General features: G+C 39.5%; 1 protein-coding gene across 1 annotated transcript in view; it reads left to right on the top strand.

Moving 5' to 3' along the window:
- LOC128604269 (phospholipid-transporting ATPase ABCA1) overlaps positions 1-18,782 on the top strand; it is a 195,115-nt gene that overhangs the window by 103,941 nt on the left and 72,392 nt on the right. Inside the window, exons 17-23 of the mRNA XM_053619270.1 lie at positions 4,908-5,112; positions 6,240-6,356; positions 6,619-6,790; positions 7,388-7,519; positions 8,970-9,109; positions 9,212-9,349; positions 16,449-16,651. Coding sequence (XP_053475245.1) covers positions 4,908-5,112; positions 6,240-6,356; positions 6,619-6,790; positions 7,388-7,519; positions 8,970-9,109; positions 9,212-9,349; positions 16,449-16,651 — 1,107 coding nt within the window. The remainder of the gene's footprint in view (positions 1-4,907; positions 5,113-6,239; positions 6,357-6,618; positions 6,791-7,387; positions 7,520-8,969; positions 9,110-9,211; positions 9,350-16,448; positions 16,652-18,782) is intronic.

Raw genomic sequence — 18,782 nt, 5'->3', positions numbered from 1 at the left:
ATTGTGATCATTTGGAGCATTGCATGTACACATTCTCAGAAATTAATGATACGCATCTGCATGGTGCAATCCCAACTTAAAGAGTGGGGGCTGTATAGCACCATTACAATGTCTGCAACTGACTAAACAAACTAACAACAAATGCTGTCTCAACTCACATACTGTACTTACAGTCCCCTCTGAAAGTATTGGAACAGCAAGGCCACATCTAGCCTTCAAAATGCTGTGCTTTTCTCCCATAGACAGCTCTGTGGTCTTCATATAGGTTTATCCTTTTTAAAAACAAATGCAGTCTTCACAAGTGAAACCCAGGGCTCAGACCATGAGTAGACATTTAGAGCTATTAATTGTTTAAACACCCTAACAAGACACACCTGGGCAACAAGAAACACTTGTTAATCACAAGTTCCAATAATTTTCAGAATTTGAAAAATGGGCGGGTTCAAACCAAAGGTGCCATGTTCTAAGTTGTTTAACACCATCCATCCATCCATCTTCTACCGCTTACTCCTTTTCAGGGTCACGGGGAATCTGGAGCCTATCCCAGGGAGCATCGGGCACAAGGCGGGGTACACCCTGGACAGGGTGCCAGTTTGTTTAACACATCCAGATGTAAATATCAGGAAATGAAAGCTGAAATTCTGATTTACTGTCTCATGTTCATCTTTTGATCTCAAGCCCAAATGTCTTCAGTGCATAGCAAAAACAAAAGAATCGGCCTTGCCGTTCCAATACTTTCAGAGGGGACTGTACAGTATGTATGATTCTAAACAGTTAGTGCGTACTAATGCTAACCATTTTATCTATTATAGCTAGGGTTTGAATTTTGAAAACCTTTCATGCAGCCTTCAAAGCTACCGTAAGGACAGTCTTGCCTCCTGGATCTTCTAGATTGGTAAATACTTTTAAATGTAAGGTTCATGTAAGGTTTTTGAATTGAGAAAAAGATTAATATCGCTGTGCATGAAAGAGCTAAACATTTTACAGTTTGATTTGGAAGCCTGATCACAATTATTATTTAGCAATCTTTTTCAATTTCATCGGAGAATGAAAAATATTTCTCATCAACAAAATGAGCACTATATAAATGTTTAACATTTGCTTTGTATATATTGGCTGTCCATATATATATATATATATATATATATATATATATATATATATATATATACTGTGGAAAAACAAGTACAAAAAAGAACAACATGATCTTTTAACATAATCTTTTAAGCTCTCTTAGATGAGAACTTTGTAACTAAGCTAAAACACTATCCACTATCAGACTATGTGTAGATTTTAACACATAAATAACACAAAAAAAACTTATAACACTGCCTGTGTTAAATATCATAACACATTGATTGTGTTAAAAATAACACAAAATGAGTGTTTGTTGTTTTTAGCATCAATATATCCTCAGTGGAGATGGTTTGGTGTTTCATTAGGAGGATTTGGACAGAAAGGAAAAGAAGCACTCAATATGAAGGGACATTTTTATTTATTTATTTATTGTGGAAATAAATGCCCCTAGGCAGTTCATGATTCTTCTGAGAGTAGGGATGAACTCACATACGAATACATTATTTAGATCATATGTTTTGATAATACAGATATGAATACAAGGTGGGGTTTTGTTTTTTTTTGTTTGTTTTTTTGAAAGCTTGCCACACTGATTAGCAGGTGGCTATGGTTCAGGTAGAGCAAGATGTCTACTAATAATGATAATGGGTCTTTGTTGGTCACATATACATTACAGCACAGTGAAATTCTTTTTCTACCGTTGGTGTGTGAGTGTGTGTGCGTGTGTGAATGGGTGAATGAGAACCAGTGTAAAGCTAAGGTTTAAAAAGCATTATATAAGTGGAGACCATTTACCATGAATGAGCTGTAAGATATGAAGCTTGCTGGACAAATAAAGACCACATTTATTAATATGAACATTCAGCGCTGCATTTAGAGTGTTGACTCCTTCATCCTTGGTAACTGCCTGGTGAGGATCACATTGGTTTGAATTAGGCTACTAGTTTGTTTTTATTTTGTCAATTTTATCACTTCGATTTGTTAGACAATTTTGCAGACATGTACAAACAAAACTAATACGTGTGTGAGCACAATAATAAAAACAGTCTCTAGCTGAGACCAATTATGAAGTGATGTAGCTGAGGTTGAGTTACTGTCAGAGGTAGAAGTCCTAGACCATGCTGACATTGATGGCATTTCTACCTCTGGGTGGGTTTTTGTTGTTGTTGTTGTTGTTGTTGTTGTTGCTTTTATTCAGTCTTTTCCATTGTTTCCAGGAGCATAATAGTAGAGATCTGGTTTGGGCCACACACACACTTCAGGTTTTAATCCGAATAAAGATACAGACATGGATATTTGGAGCATTAAACAGATATAGTATAGATATTGGCTTTGTGTTACACCCCTAGTTGATAGATATCAAGACCATCCATCAAGCCTACAAAAAAAGAAACAAGTTCATAAAGGCTAAGTAAAAATGACCGACACATATCACATTTCAAGTGTCAGTGCATCCATATTATCTATCAAATCTGGAGTCATCTTCTAAGAAGAGTGCTGAATCAATAGTTACACAAAATCGCATTGCTTCCAGACTGTATTTCTCTTATACTGTCCTTCTTTCTTATCTGTGTCTGAGAGAAGAGTGCTTTATATCTGGAGAAAGAATGCACTCCTGTTAAGGGCAAGGCACAGCAGTGTCATTGTTTTGATAGGGTATTCACAAAAATGCATTCCGATGAGGAGAATAATTTACATTTATATTAATGACAGTCAAGGGACTACATCTCCTTGGGGAGTGTCAGAGAGAGCTTGGCACACTGCTGGCATGCCAAACACAATTACACACCTGCCCACTGTGTGTGTGTGTGTGTGTGTGTGTGTGTGTGTGTGTGTGTGTGAGTGAGTGTGTCTGAGAATTAGAGTGCTAGGTTGCCGTAAGGATCTTTCAGAAAGGTGTGTTCAGTTGGGCAGACGTAGAAGGTAGTTTAATGTATGTTCCTATGTACTGTATATGTGTTTGCCCTTGTGGAGTCATGTAGACCAAGATAACACACATACGTCAACAACATGCGCAGTTTACGTGTCAATGCCATGATTTGCAAGTAGGGAAGATATCATCACAACAGCGTATTTATGGTCGTCTGCTACTTTCTGGAGTATAATAAATTCTAGAGTATAATTGAAAACCTGTCCTCTTGGAGATAATTTATTCAATCATCAAGCTTTTGCCCTGTGGTAAGCAGATTCAGGTCCCTTCATGCAACTTTCGGTGTTCACAAACAAGAATATACATATATACGGTGGTGCTTGAAAGTTTGTGAACCCTTTAGAATTTCCTATATATCTGCATAAATATGACATAAAGCATCATCAGATTTTGGTGGGTTTCATCACAGGAACTGCTTGCTTCAGGTCCTTGCACAACAATCCACAGCAGTTCTATTGGATTAAGGTCAGGACTTTGACTTGGCTATTCCAAAACTTTAACTTTATTCTTCTTTAACCATGACCTAAAAATCATCAGATTTTCACACAAGGCCTAAAAGTAGACAAAGAGAACCCAATAAGACAATTGGTCATTTATTTCTTGAGGAAAATGATCCAATATCACATATCTGTGAGTGGCAAAAGTATGTGATGTATATGAACCTCTAGGATTAGCAGTTAATTTGAAGGTGAAATTAGAGCCAGGTGTTTTTAATCAATGGGATAACAGTCAGGTGTGAGTGAGCACCCTGTTTTATTTAAAGAACAGGGATCTAGCAACATGTTTGTGGACGTGTACGATGACGCAAAGAGATTTTTGAGGACCGCAGAAAAAGAGTTGTTGATGCTCATCAGCCTGGAAAAGGTTACAAAACCATCTCTAAAGAGTTTGGACTCCTACTCTCCAGAGTCAGACAGATTGTATACAAATGGAGGAAATCCAAGACCATTGTTACCCTCCCCAGGAGTGTTTGACCAGCAAAGATCACTCTAAGAGCAAGACATGTAATAGTCCATGAGGTCACAAAGGAACCCAGGGTAACTTCTAAAGCAACTAAAGGCCTTTCTCACATTGGCTAATGTTCATGAGTCCACCATTAGGAGAACACCGAACAACAGTGGTGTGCAGGGCAGGGTTGCAAGGAGAAAGCCATTGCTGCCCATCTGCAATTTGCTAACGATCATATCAGAAGGCTATTGGAAAAATGTTTTGTGGACAGATGAGACCAATATAGAACTTTTTGGTTTAAATGAGCACTGCATTCCAGTATAAGAACATTATTCCATTTGTGAATCATGCTGGTGGTAGTATCATGGTTTTGGGCCTGTTTTTCTGCATCTGGGCCATGATTACGTGCCATCATTGATGGAACAATGAATTCTGAATTATACCAGCGAATTCTAAAGGAAAATGGCAGGACATCTGTCTGTGAATTCAAAATTAAGTGGGTCATGCAGCAGGACAACGACACTAAGCACACACGTCATTCAACCAAAGAAGAATAAAGTTAATGTTTTGGAATGGCCAAGTCAAAGTCCTGACCTTAATCCAATAGAAATGTTGTGGAAAGTCCTGAAGCAAGCAGTTCATGTGATGAAACCCACCAACATCCCAGAGTTGAAGCTGTTCTGTACTGAGGAACGGGCTAAAATTCCTCCAAGCCGATGTGCAGGACTGATCAACAGTTACCGGATATGTTTAGTTGCATTTATTGCTGTGCAAGGGGGTCACACCAGATACTGAAAGCAAAGGTTCACATACTTTTTCCACTCACAGATACATAATATTGGATCATTTTCCTCAACAAATAAATGACAAAGTATAATAATATTTGTCTCATTTGTTTAATTGGATTAATGTGTGTGTGTGTGTGTGTGTGTGTGTGGGTGTGTGCGTGCAGAGCTTGCTGTCGTGTGTGGCGTTTGGCTATGGCTGTGAGAATTTTGCACGATATGAGGAGCAGGGCATTGGTATCCAGTGGAAGAACATCATGGTCAGCTCTCAGGATGATGACCCTTACACCTTCCTTGTCTCTATCATCATGATGCTGATTGACAGTCTGTTCTACTGGATACTCACCTGGTACATCGAGAATGTCTTCCCAGGTGAACACACCTTTACTAGAGACTGATGACATCATTCTATCAATAATAATAATAATAAACTTTATTTATAGAGCGCCTTTAAAAGCAGCTTCTCAAAGTGCTGTACACAAAATAAGCAGTACACAGATTTTTTTAAAATTACAAAATAATAATAATAATAATAATAATAATAATAATAATAATAAAAGTAGAGATCAGCAATCAAATGCAAGTTCAAAAAATGAATTGTTGAGTTGAGCTTTAAAAATGCCAAAGGTCTGAGCTTTCCAAGTTCAAGAGGAAGAGAGTTCCAAAGGGAAGGAGCAGAGATGGAAAAAGCCCTGTCACCCATAGATTTTAAGTGTCTTTGTGGAACAGTTAACAGATTACACTGTGAGGAGCGCAGTCTGCGATTTGGGGTGTAAGAGATTAATAAAGCAGATAGATTTTGATGAGCCAAGCCGTGTAATGCCTTATATGTCAGCATCATCATTTTAAAATCGACATGGAACCTGACTGGGAGCCAGTGCAAGGACTCCAGATCAGCAGTAATATCACTGCATTTCCTGGTCCCAGTCAGGATCCTGGCGGCAGAGTTTTGTACATATTGCAGTTTATTGAGTGTAGATTTAGACACTCTGGCTAAAAGGGCTTTGCAGTGATCTATCTGAGAGACAACGTATGAGTTAATCAGTATTTCATCTACAGAGAAGTTTAGCATAGAGCGCAGTCTTGCTGTAATTCTGAGGTGAAAAAAAGGACGCTCTGAACAAAAGAATCAAATGTAAGACTGGTATCAAAATGACTCCAAGGTTCCTCATCTTACTTCGAGTCTCTAGAACAGAGCCATCAACAAATAAAGACAGTGGACCAGCTTTGAGAAATTGATGACAGGAACCTATAAGCATAACTTCAGTTTTACTGCTATTCAGGCACAGAAAATTATCATTCATCCATGTTTTTATCTCAGAAATACAATCAGAAGGAAAACAAACATTAGGGTTTTCACCAGATTTTGAGTGAATGTAGATTTTGGTATTGTCAGCGTAAAAGTGATCATGGAGGCTGAGCGATCGCAGCAGATGCCCAAGTGGAGACTGTGAGGCCACGAGACGTGACTCTAATGCTCTTTATTTCCAAAATCCCAGGGCAGTATGGAATTCCCAGGCCTTGGTATTTCCCATTAACCTCCTTGTATTGGTGTGGGACACCAGCTGGTGTGGATGTAGACCCGGATCCTCTTGATGCACTGGAGCAGCAGAATGGTACACATACACACATACTGTATACACACAGGATCATACTCAAATATACAGTATGCATCATTTATATGCTGTGTTGGTGAGTGGATTAGTCACTATAAATTGCCCCTAATGGTGAATGAGTATGTGAATATGGATGGGAGTCCCATCCAGAGGGTATGTGCCAAGGATAGGCTCCAGATGCTGCTGACTAGGATAAAGCAGTCATTAAAGAGATGATTAAATTAATACTGCGGATCTGTGTGTGTGTGTGTGTGTATTACAGGTTACCTGGAAAAGCCTCCTTCTAACCTGAAGGCAGGTGTATCTATACGGAACCTGGTGAAGGTGTATAAGACTGGAAAGAAATTGGCTGTGGACAAACTCAGTCTGGACTTCTACCAGGACCAGATCACATCATTCTTAGGACACAATGGTGCTGGAAAAACCACCACTATGTGAGTCATGGAACATACACTCAGGCTTACCTCTATATTAGACTGCATATTTATGTCTAACATTGTCTGGAGACAAAGCAAAAGCAAAGGGTCATGAAATTGTTGGGGGTTAGGGTGGAGCTTGTGCAGGGGGTGTTGGGGGACAGATATGAGGCTCGCAGGACAAAGAATGGGAATGCTGCTTAACACAGGAGTGTATTGGACACTTGGACAATTGGACATCATGGCTGGTGTCATTTGTTGTTTACTCATATGTTCATTCATTTATTCATCTTTAATAACTGCCTTATCTTGGTCAAGGCTACTGCGGTTGCTGTGGTTTACATGACTTATTTGCTTAAAGCTCTGGATAAAGTGGTTCCTGAGCACGAATGAATAAATGAATGACTGAATAATTCATTAGAAAATATGATGTATTATGTATATCATATATCATTAAACTCAACTAATTGACCACTGTATGTAACACCTATTGTGAAGCCTGTCCATTATCTGTCCTTACTGAATGTTTTCAAAACTCACAATTTCCGTTGGAAAATTATCATGTAATTACTTAACGTAGCTCTGGATTTAGTGTGTTTGCAATGCTGTCTTCAGGTCCATTCTGACCGGCCTGTTCGCCCCGACATCCGGCACGGCTTACGTTAACGGCTTCGACATTCGCAAGGACATGGACAGTATACGCAAGACGCTTGGCATGTGCCCACAACACAATGTCTTATTTAATGAGTAAGTACCAGATGTCAGTCTTGCTTCACACTTGATGAACATAAATATCACAGAGGTTTATTTGCACATCAAGAATGTCAAACCCTGGGCAACAATGGCAAGGAAAAACTCCCTTAGAAGGCATAGGGAAGTAACTTTGAGAGGAAACAGACTCAAAAAGATAACCCAAGTCTCAAATACAGTTGTATAAAGAGTACAGTCAGACAGTACAACGTGTTGAAAGGATGTTCAGTATGAGCAGATTGTGAGTAAGAGTATCCATGTGGGACCATTCACGCTAGCAGAATGTGAATCAGAAGTAATAAGAAGAAGAATTCCTTACATTTATATAACGCTTTTCATAGTATGTTGTGGGGCTCCTCAACCACCACCAGTGTGTAGCATCCACTTGGATGATGCGATGGCAGCCATAGTGCGCCAGAACGCCCACCACACACCAGCTATTGGTGAAGAGGAGAGGAGAGTGATGTAGACAGTTCAGAGATGGGGATTATTAGGGGGCCCTGATAGAGAAGAGCCAATGGGGGAATTTCACCAGGACACCGGGGTTATACCCCTACTCTTTTACGATAAGTGTCCTGGGATTTTTATTGACCACAGAGAGTCAGGACCTCGGTTTTACGTCTCATCCAAAAGACTGTTTTTACAGTATAGGGTTCCTGTCACTATACTAAGGCATTAGGCTCCCCAAAGACTTCAGGGTAAGCGCCACCTGCTGGCCTTACTAATATCACTTCCAGCAGCAACCTTAGTTGGACCCAGGAGGTCTCCCATCCTGGTACTGGCCAGGCTCAACCCTGCCTAGCTTCAGTAGGACACCCGGCGAGAACTACAGTGAGATATGGTGCTGGCAAGTGAAGAAGCTCCAAGCTGAAGAAGAAGAGCGTCAGGATAAATCCTGGCAATATGCTGATTATACGTAATAGTGTATGCATGAACACAAATATGTTCTTTTAGAAGGTCAGATGCTAAGGCTGTGTGCTAGTTACTAGATGTCTGTAGAATCTAAATCCTGCAAGAGAGCTACTGTTGGGCTGTGGAGCAAATCCCTCACCCTTAACTAGATCTGATTTGTGAGATTAGCCTCACTTGGTAAATGATTTTATATAAATATCGGCCAAATTTGCAAACTTTCAGTTGCGAACTTTCAGATTATCCATGCTGCTTTTGTAAACTTGTGTGCCGTGGGTCATGAATCGCTTATTAAGATTACACGCTTGACATGCAGCTCAGAGAAACTGTCGTTTAATGACCGTATTCATGAATGCTTATTGAATTCATGGCTCATTTATTGCAGTCAGCCAGCGCTCGCATTACACACCAGGCCGCTGCGATTTTGTTCAAAACACACACTGAATGCTATATGAGAATGGATCCTACCTAAAATGCTCTGCATGACTGCATAATGGATGTGTGTGTGTGTGTGTGTGTGTGTGTGTGTGTTTCCTAGCCTCACTGTGGAGGAGCACATTTATTTCTATGCCCGTCTCAAGGGGAGAAGCTCCGAGGAAGTAAAACAGGAAATAGATCAAATGATCAAAGATGTCGGGCTGCCGCATAAGCGCAAGGATCTCGCCAAGAACCTTTCAGGTAGATCTGAGAGTGCTAGCTTGTGCTAGTGTGTACTGTAGTGTATGTGTGTTTGAAAGAGAAAGAGGTTATTGATATACTGTGTTTTGTGTTTGCTGATAGGTGGGATGCAGAGGAAGCTGTCAGTTGCCATAGCATTTGTAGGAGGGTCCAACGTGGTGATTCTGGACGAGCCGACAGCGGGAGTGGATCCGTATGCCAGGAGGGGAATCTGGGAACTGCTGCTCAAATATAAAATGGGTCAGGATAATGTTTTTCATTTTGGTTTTGCTTTGTTTTGAATAGTTGCTCACAATCAAGATTATCGTAGCAAAGTTCTGAAGTATAGGATGAATAAAACATGCCGGGACATGCAACTTCTGGGTGTTACCAGCAACATTTTGCACTCTATTGATTACTTTTCTATAACAGCATGCACTGTTCTACAAGTTCAGTCACTATTAATAACCATGTATTTATTGAATAGAGTTGAAAATCTTTCATAAGGATAAATACGTATAATTCTAGCATTGAGATAGCACTCAGCCATCGTCAGTAATGTGAATATCAGAGGAAACGACATCCATCTATCCATTGTCCATGCCGCTTATCCTACGCAGGGTCTCGGGGAAGCCTGGAGCCTTCCTAGGGAACTCGGAGCACAAGGCGTGGGACACCCTGGACGGGGTGCCAACCCATTACAGTGCACAATCGCACACACATTCACACACTATGGGCAATTTTTATATATATATATATATATATATATATATATATATATATATATATATATATATATATATATATATATAATATATATATAGAAATGCCAATCAGCCTACAATACATGCCTTTGGGTTAGGGGAAGAAATCAGAGTACCTAGAGGAAACCCTCAAAGCATGGGGAGCACATGCAAGGTCCGCACACACAGGGAGGAGGTTGGATTCATACTCCCAACCCTGCAGGTGCACTAACCCACCGTGCCTCTCACAGGAACACATATACATTTAATCGATTTATGGCCTTGAGCCTTGCAGGAGGACTATATTGTGGTGCAACCAACCAAATTTTTTTCTTTTCTTTTTCTTTCAGCCAAAGTTTGCTCAAACAAATTGCTTCACTGTTTTCTCTGTACCGGAGCTGATAAAAAAAAAACACCCATGGTTTTCACACTTTCTGACTTACAAGAAGCAAAGGCTCAGAAATGTTTCTAAATCATAATTTTATACAATCCCTAAGAAAGATTCCAGATACATTCAGGTTTATACTAAACAGAAGAGTGAGAAATTCACCAGGAAGTAAATTCATCCATCCATCCATCTATTCATCCATCCATTCATCCATTAACGGCATCTCTCTCAGAACTAAACACAGTAGTGATCTCATTCACCTGTGGGGATTACTGCAGAGACATAGATCTTCTCTTTCTTTGTTGTTTTTCTTCAATTTGATTTGATTAGACATCATGGACAATGATCCCACCCTGCTCTTGATGCTCTTGCAGAATATTAATGAGTAGTGTCCTTGGAGGTTAGCCGGACAGAATCAATTTACCAATTAAGTTTTAATAATAAATAATTTTGGACCATTTTATTGGTTTACTTATCATGAAACGTTCTGTAGAAGGCAGCTGGTGTTTTCAAATAGGGTATAAGAAAATAATGGAGCCAGTCTTCTTCAATCATTTTCTACCCATCTTTTCTTTCTTTTTAACCCCTCTGTTAGGTTGTAGGGTTTTGTTTCATTTTTAAATCTTCCGAAATGAGATTCAGGCAGGTACACAAACTTGGGAAAATGCACAATACATGAGTTTATTGACATTTCAATGCATAGAGCCAAACTACTCAAACTACTAATAAGGAGCTACTATCTTATTCCCTTCTGTAAGAGATAATCCTCAGTAGAAACACATAGACATTCCTTTTTAATATACAAGCTTAAGGCCTGAACAATCAATGATTTTGAAATTGAATTGAAACCCATATTAATTTACACTTTTCTCTGTGAATTTTGTGTTTTTGGGGCGACTGTGAGTGCAGTTTAATTAGCGAGCTTGACACCCATCATCTAGACCAAACGCTAGCAAAATGTTATTCTACAAAACATAAATAAATAAATGATAACAAAAAAGAACATGATATTCACTAACTCAATTTTAATGAGAAATTCCGGTTGAAACTGTTCTATTTATGAAGAACCTTTCTCTCAAAAGCACTAAATCTACACTACATTAAATTACACTAAATTACACTACACTAAAGCTAATTGTTACCCATGAATGACAGAGGAACAGTGATACAAAACACTCTGACTTAAGTAAAAGTTAAATTATTCAAGTAAGAAAATCCAAAAATGTCTATATCTGAGGAATTAATTTTTTAAAGAATTATTTTAAATAACCACTATCAGCAGTATACTGTATAAAGAAAAGTAACATAAGCTGGCTAGCTAGCTTAGCTAAATGCTGTTGGTTTTTCAGTAGCTTGATGGTTTCATCAGCTAGCTAGCTAGCTTATATTAATTCAAACATGTTTCTAGGTGCATACTTAGCTATCTAGATACCCCTTACACATTATCCTGAGCATTACCTCATGCCGAGGTTGTAGCAGCACTTAGATATATTTAACACAACACAATCACTGCAAAACCTCCCAGTGACATCTTAAGTTAATACAGAGGTTTCATATTGTAAAACATCAAAAGGTCCGGCTAGCTAGTCTAGCTCGGTCTGTTTACCTGAACATGTTTCCACAAGTTGGATTTTGGGCTGTGAAATGTCGATATCTCAATGGGTTTTTGGCTCACTTGATTTGCAGATCATTGAAGCATTTAAAACTGAAGATACCCGATCAATTGGGCCAGGGACGCTCATCTGTCTTCACTGTCTCAGATATCACTGCTCAGCATTTGGCGCATGAAGTGTAAACTTTTGGCATGGATCAGCTTTACTTTGATTGGATCTCAAGATTTACAGTTCTTATTTAAAATTGTCATATTGTATTGTCTTTTAATTGGCTTACAGTTTTCTACGTTTAAAAAAATAATGATATAATTATGATATAATTATGATATGATATAATTATATATATATATATATATATATATATATATATATATATATATATATATATATATAATGTTTAAGTACTATGATTTCATTATGTTATAATTATGAATTGAATCAAACTATGTACTCAAGTACTGCAACAAGAGTACATAAGGTTTGTTAAGGAGGTATGGTGGCTTAGGGGTTAGCACGTTAGCACCTAATAATTTGCATAGTTTTTTGAAATTGATGCATGCAACACGTTCAAAAAAGTTTGGAAATGGGCAATTTAGGACTAATAGCGATGTGAGGAGTTGAAATAAGAAGGTGATGTGAAACAGATGAGGCAATCGTCTAATCATAGAATATAAGGAGCCTCCAAAAACATCCTACTCCTTCAAGAGCAAGGATGGGTCGAGGCTCACCAATTTGCCAACAGATGCATCAGTGAATAATCCAACACTTTGAGAACAACATTCCCCAAAGAAAATCGGTAGGATTTTGGACATTTCACCTTCTACAGTGCACAATATAATTAAAAGAGTCAAGGAATCCAGTCAAATCTCATTACATAAAGGGCAAGGCCGAAAACCACTTCTGAATGCGTGTGATCTCCGATTCCTCAGACGTCACAGTCTTAAAAACCATCATGAGTCTGTAATAGAGATCCTGACATTGGCTCGGGAATACTTTATTAAACCTTTGTCAGTCGACACCATTCGCCCCTGCATCCACAGATGCAAGTTAAGGTTTTGCTATGCAAAGCAGAAGCCATACAGCAACACCGTCCAAATGCACTGCTGACTTCTCTGGGCTCGGTCTCATCTGAGATGGACAGCAGCACAGTGGGATCGTGTTTTGTGGTCTGATGAGTCAACATTTCAAATAGCTTTTGGACAAAACAGCAGTCGTGTTCTCTGGCCCATAGAGGAAAAGGACCAACCAAGCTGTTATCAGCGTCAGGTCCAAAAGTCTGTCATGGTATGGGGTGTGTCAGTGCCCATGGCATGGGTAACTTGCACATCTGTGAGGGCAGCATTAATGTAGAAAGATATGTACACATTTTGGAGCAACATATGCTGCCATCCAGAGCATGACAATGTCAAACCACATTCTGCCTGGATTAAAAGCACATGGTTGCGTAAGCAGCCATACGGTTGCGCTGCTGAAGAAATGCATAATGAATGAATTCAGGAAAATTCTGCTTGCTAAACTTAACCAACTGGTGTCTTCAGTGCCCAAACGCTTAATAAGTGTTATTAAAAGAAAAGCTGACGTTACACAGCGGTAAACATTAGACTGTCCCAACTTTTTTTGGAGTGTGTTGCAGTCATCGGATTTGAAATGAATGTATATTTTCAAAAATAAATTAAATTTACAAAGTAAAACATCAAATAATGTGTTAATAATGTGTTTTCAATATAGTACAGTGTGAACTGAATTTTCAAATGACTCTTTTTGTTTTTTGTTTTTTACTTTTCCATACTGTCCCAACTTTTTCGGAATTGGGGCTGTAGATGCACAACCATTTGCTTGAGATTTATATCTCTCATAGTTTCCCATCATGGAAATATTGTATTTTTCTTTAACATCCCATTAAATGCCTATAAAAAATATGAGGGTTGCTGTCCCACTAAAAGGGCATTGGTATATTACCATACATTATGGCACCCAATATAACAGAAAAAATGTTGGTTTTAGAAAATGCAACAAATTTCTATAGGACTCTGCTAAATCTGCTGCTCATAAATACACGGGTTTCATTCCTATTGACTGCGGCTGCTCATGCGAGACCATTTGCTGGCTCGCTGCAGGCAATGAACCATCGGAGCGAGCCAGATTAGTTCCATTTCACATTAAGGAGATGGACTGCAATACCCACTGTGGTGATCGTGTTTAAAAGTCAATAAGCAAATGAATTAAAAGCAGTCTCAGGACACGTTTTCTCAACACTGATTAAAGATAATTTACTCTGGAAATGGTGATCCGCCACTGCAAGTCCTGCCTAGGTCAGGATCTGTGTACCAAAAGTCAGGTATGAGGAACATGGAGGAAGAGTAAATGGCTCTATAATGAGAGGGGCAGTGCAGACTCAGCCTAATCACCCACAGCACAATACATTACGCTCCTCTAAATTAGTAATGAACAAGTTCATGCTCGCTGATAAGACGACCATAGAACTTGCTAATTACACACAATTGAGCTAAATATAAAGCCAGAAGGTTCATCTTGCTCTGACATGCTACTCTGTGTTTAAGCATTTGGCCATCCATAATGTAACAGCACTAGGAATAAATGTCTTGGTGCATTTATTTACTTTATTTATTCATTTCACTAGCTGTAGTGAAATGTTTGTAGAGGGCGTCCGACTCTGAGACTGATAGGCAAACAGGCCATGCCTCCTTCACTGAGACTTACAGGCACAGAGGCCATGCCTCCTTTACCTCAGACTGATAGGCAGAGGCCACACCTCCATCACTGAGATTCACAGGCAAAAATGCCAAGTATTGCTCATTTGGACAGAAGATCACAGAGGCCATGCTTCCTTCATTAAGACTGATGGGCACACAGGTCACAGCCCCTTTTCTGAGACTGACAAGCAGAGAGGTCACACCTTCTTCAGCATGAGTGATAATCACAGTGGCCACACCTCCTTCACTGAGACTTGCAAGCACAGAGGCAATGCCTCCTTTGTGAGACTGATAGTCACACAGTCCTGAAACTGATAGAGGTCACACCTATTTCACTGAGACTGCAGGTCACAGAGGCCACGCCCCTCTCCCTGAGAATGATAGGCAAAGACCATGCTTCATTCACTGAGACTGATAGATAAAGAGACTACACCTCCTTCACTGAGATTTATAATCACACAGGCCATGCCTCCTTCACCGAGACTGATAATCACACAGGCCACGCCTCCTTCACTGAGACTGATAATCACACAGGCCATGCCTCATTCACTGAGACTGATAATCACACAGGCCATGCCTCCTTCACTGAAACTGATAATCACATAGACCACGCCTCCTTCACTGAAACTGATAATCACACAGGGCATGCCTCATTCACTGAGACTGATAATCACACAGGCCACGCCTCCTTCACTGAAACTGATAATCAGCCAGACCACACCTCCTTCACTGAAACTGATAATCACACAGACCACGCCTCCTTCACTGAGACTGATAATCACACAGGCCACGCCTCTTTCACTGAAACTGATAATCACACAGACCACGCCTCCTTCCGCTGAAACTGATTATCACACAGGCCACGCCTCCTTTCGCTGAGACTGATAATCACACAGGCCACGCCTCCTTCACTGAGACTGATAATCACACAGGCCACATCTCCTTCACTGAGACTGATAATCACACAGGCCACGCCTCCTTCACTGAAACTGATAATCACACAGGCCACATCTCCTTCACTGGGACTGATAATCACACAGGCCATGCCTCCTTCAATGAGACTGATAAGCACAGAATGATGTTTAGTTTTGTGTAATGGTGCTGAAAGCTAAGGAATGCTCATTTTTTCTAACAATAAGGTCAATAATAAAAACACAATGAACTCCGCCTGCTTTTGTCAAAAAGAGTGAACAGCAGCACACTCTCACTCTACATGTTTAATTCCAAATGTGTGCCCACGAATTCACTGCAGTGCAGGGTTCAATGCACTCTGATCAAGTGGTCCAAGATCAATACACACATCTCTCAAACTAAAAGAGCTATTATTTTCCAAGTCAGGGCCATTTTAAAAAGGAAAAAAAAAGAAAAAAGAAAAAGAAAAACATTGCGTCATTAATGGAAACAGGTGTGCTTGTGGAGCTGGGGTCCGGTAAGGTGGCATTTCGCCTGTCCGTGATCGATCACTGTGCTCCAGTGTACAACACATCATAAATCAAACCCGCTCAGCACACAGCCATCTTGCCATCTCTTTCTCCATCTCTGTCTCTATATCGCTCTCCCTCTGGCTTTGAATTCCCTACGGACGTGCATGTATGAATGTCACAAGGGGGATCAGTGCGGTGAGAATGAGTTACTTGGTAAATGAGGCGAAATATGAAATCCCTTGTGAAATGCTGTGTGTGTGTGTGTGAGAGAGAGACTCTGAAGCTGCCCTCAGGTTTATTCAACCTTCCACAAAGCTTTTCCATAATGTCCTAAAATTTTGTGTTAGGATGTCAGGCCTCCTATACGTTTTATGTGTGCATCACACATACATGCATGCAAAGCAGTTCTTATTCTAATCATAATCTGTCTGAAGAAATCCAATTTTTTCTTTGTTATCTATTTGTATCTCCGCTTCAGGCCGTACCATCATTCTGTCCACGCACCACATGGACGAGGCGGACATTTTGGGCGATCGCATCGCCATCATCTCCCATGGCAAGGTCTGCTGCTGCGGTTCCTCCCTCTTCCTGAAGAAGACGTATGGCAGAGGCTATTACCTCACTCTTGCACGGGCCAATCAGGAGATAATGACATCACAATGCCATACAGCAGGCAAACAGGTATCACGGCATGACTAATGTGCATATTAGCCCACTCCAGTGTGTTTCTTTGTAAGTCAAAGTCTAAAAATGTAGGAGTTTTAAAAAAAACCACACATAATAAGGGAGGAATGCAGGAAAAAACTTTTGTATTGTGCTACTGTATGGTTAAATGTATGCACTCGCTGGCCACTTTATTAGGAACATCTCTACCGCAGCTCATCCATGCAATTATCCAATGGGTCAATCACGGGGCAGCAGAGATGCATAAAATCATGCAGATACAGGTGAAGAGTTTCAGATAATGTTCACATCAAATATCAGAATGGGGGGAAAATGGGACCTCAAAATGTGACTTGGACCATGGTGTAGTTTTTGGGCTGGTTTGAGTGTTTCAGAAACTGCTGATCTCCAGGGATTTTCATAGAATTTATATAGAATGGTGCAAAAAACAAACAAATAAAAGCATCGCAGGTTGCACAACACACCGAACATGAGGCGGAAGCAGAAAATAACATTATCCAGTTTCTCCAACTTGTTTTGCATCATCTGTCCTCAAATTAATATGCTGTATATGAGGCAATATGAGTAATCTGCTGTGGACTTTGACCACTCTGTGTCTAGGTTCATATACCAATTTTGTACATAACACAAAAGCTTTTTCAGATGCACTGCATCCTAATTGCACATAAAGCTAGGGTCAAAATGCATAGTACATTTGGCCTTGTCAGCGGTCATGACATAAATACGGCTGCATTCACACCATGTCAGAATTACCATAATTACTACTGAATTAAACAAATCCATGTGAGATGTTGTTGACGACTGCAAAATGACAGTAATGCTTATTGTATATCTTTCATTTATTTTCAGATTACTCTAGCATTAATAGGATATTAATAATAGTCAATTATACGAATTATTACACAGGAATATTACAAGATATCTACTTAACTACATTTTAGTGCTGAAGCCACCGCCATTTTGAGTGTTTCCTTATAACTGATTGCAGCAGTCAGGTGGTACAAGTCAGAAGTTGTGATTACGAGTTCTACCAGGACGTGGACGCTTTTTACGAGTCGAAATCTCGTAATGATGGTAATGGTGGTTCACGGTGTGAACACAGCTTACGATAAAAAACAGATATCAGAAAGTAATAAATGCCATAGGAAAACTCTTTCCACAAACAAAAAAGCTACAGAATGAGACTTATTAAAAATAAGTAAGGAATTATTGACTCTGATCCGTTGAATTATTAGAAAATAATGCACACCTGCACTGTAAATCCTGTAAGTTAATTTAACTCAAAAAATTTGAGGAAACTAATTACCTCAAAATTGTTAAGTTGATAAACCAATTTCTTTAAGCCAAATACACTTGAATATAACAACAATTTATTTAAAATGAGAAAGTTTGAGTTAAATGAACTATCCGGTTTTACAGTGTGAGGTTGTAATGGTAAGGTCGTTCGTTACACCTCAGTTACACCTATTTTCTAATAATTCAACTAACCGGAGTCAATTATTCCGCTTATACCACAGTTACCACACCTCAAGATATTGGTCAGATGTTTCATTTCAAGACATTTGTCAGGTTTTTGTCCTTAAAATAGCTCGTGTGTGTGGAACTAATTTATTATGCATCCCATCTTAAACCTACGTTGCTAAGTGCAACATTCATCTTAGAGCTAGTAACGGAGGCTTGAGCTACTGATATGCAGTTGTTGAAGTTGTTGAGAAAGAAAGAGAGAGAGAGAGAGAGAGAGAGAGAGAGTTCACAGGTTCTGAATATTGAACTTTACAAGTTTTCAGTAATAAAAACCCAGAGTGATCCATTCTCTTGACTACTTTATGAGAGTGTATGGGTTGAAACAAAGGTTATCTTCAATTTGAGATGAATCAGGTTTTTAAGGTAGCAGGTGAACCTTCCTTTCTAAGTTTAACCGACTTACACTTAGCACAGTTGCAATGGCATTTAAGAGAATGGAAACATTCAAAGTTCTCAAACATAAGGGATAATGGTGAGGTGTTGGTGTTAGCTCCTAAAAACAAAGAAGCAAGAGCTTCTTTTCTCGCTCAGCACTTTCCAGCAACATTCAGTGCCGTTCTAATGAGCAATCCAGTGTAGAAAAAACAGACATGTCGATGCAAAC

This window comes from Ictalurus furcatus, chromosome 29 (assembly GCF_023375685.1).
Source record: "Ictalurus furcatus strain D&B chromosome 29, Billie_1.0, whole genome shotgun sequence".
NCBI classification, from domain to species: Eukaryota; Metazoa; Chordata; class Actinopteri; order Siluriformes; family Ictaluridae; genus Ictalurus; species Ictalurus furcatus.
Note: the sequence above shows the minus strand (reverse complement) of the source record. Positions and strands in the feature narration are given on the sequence as shown.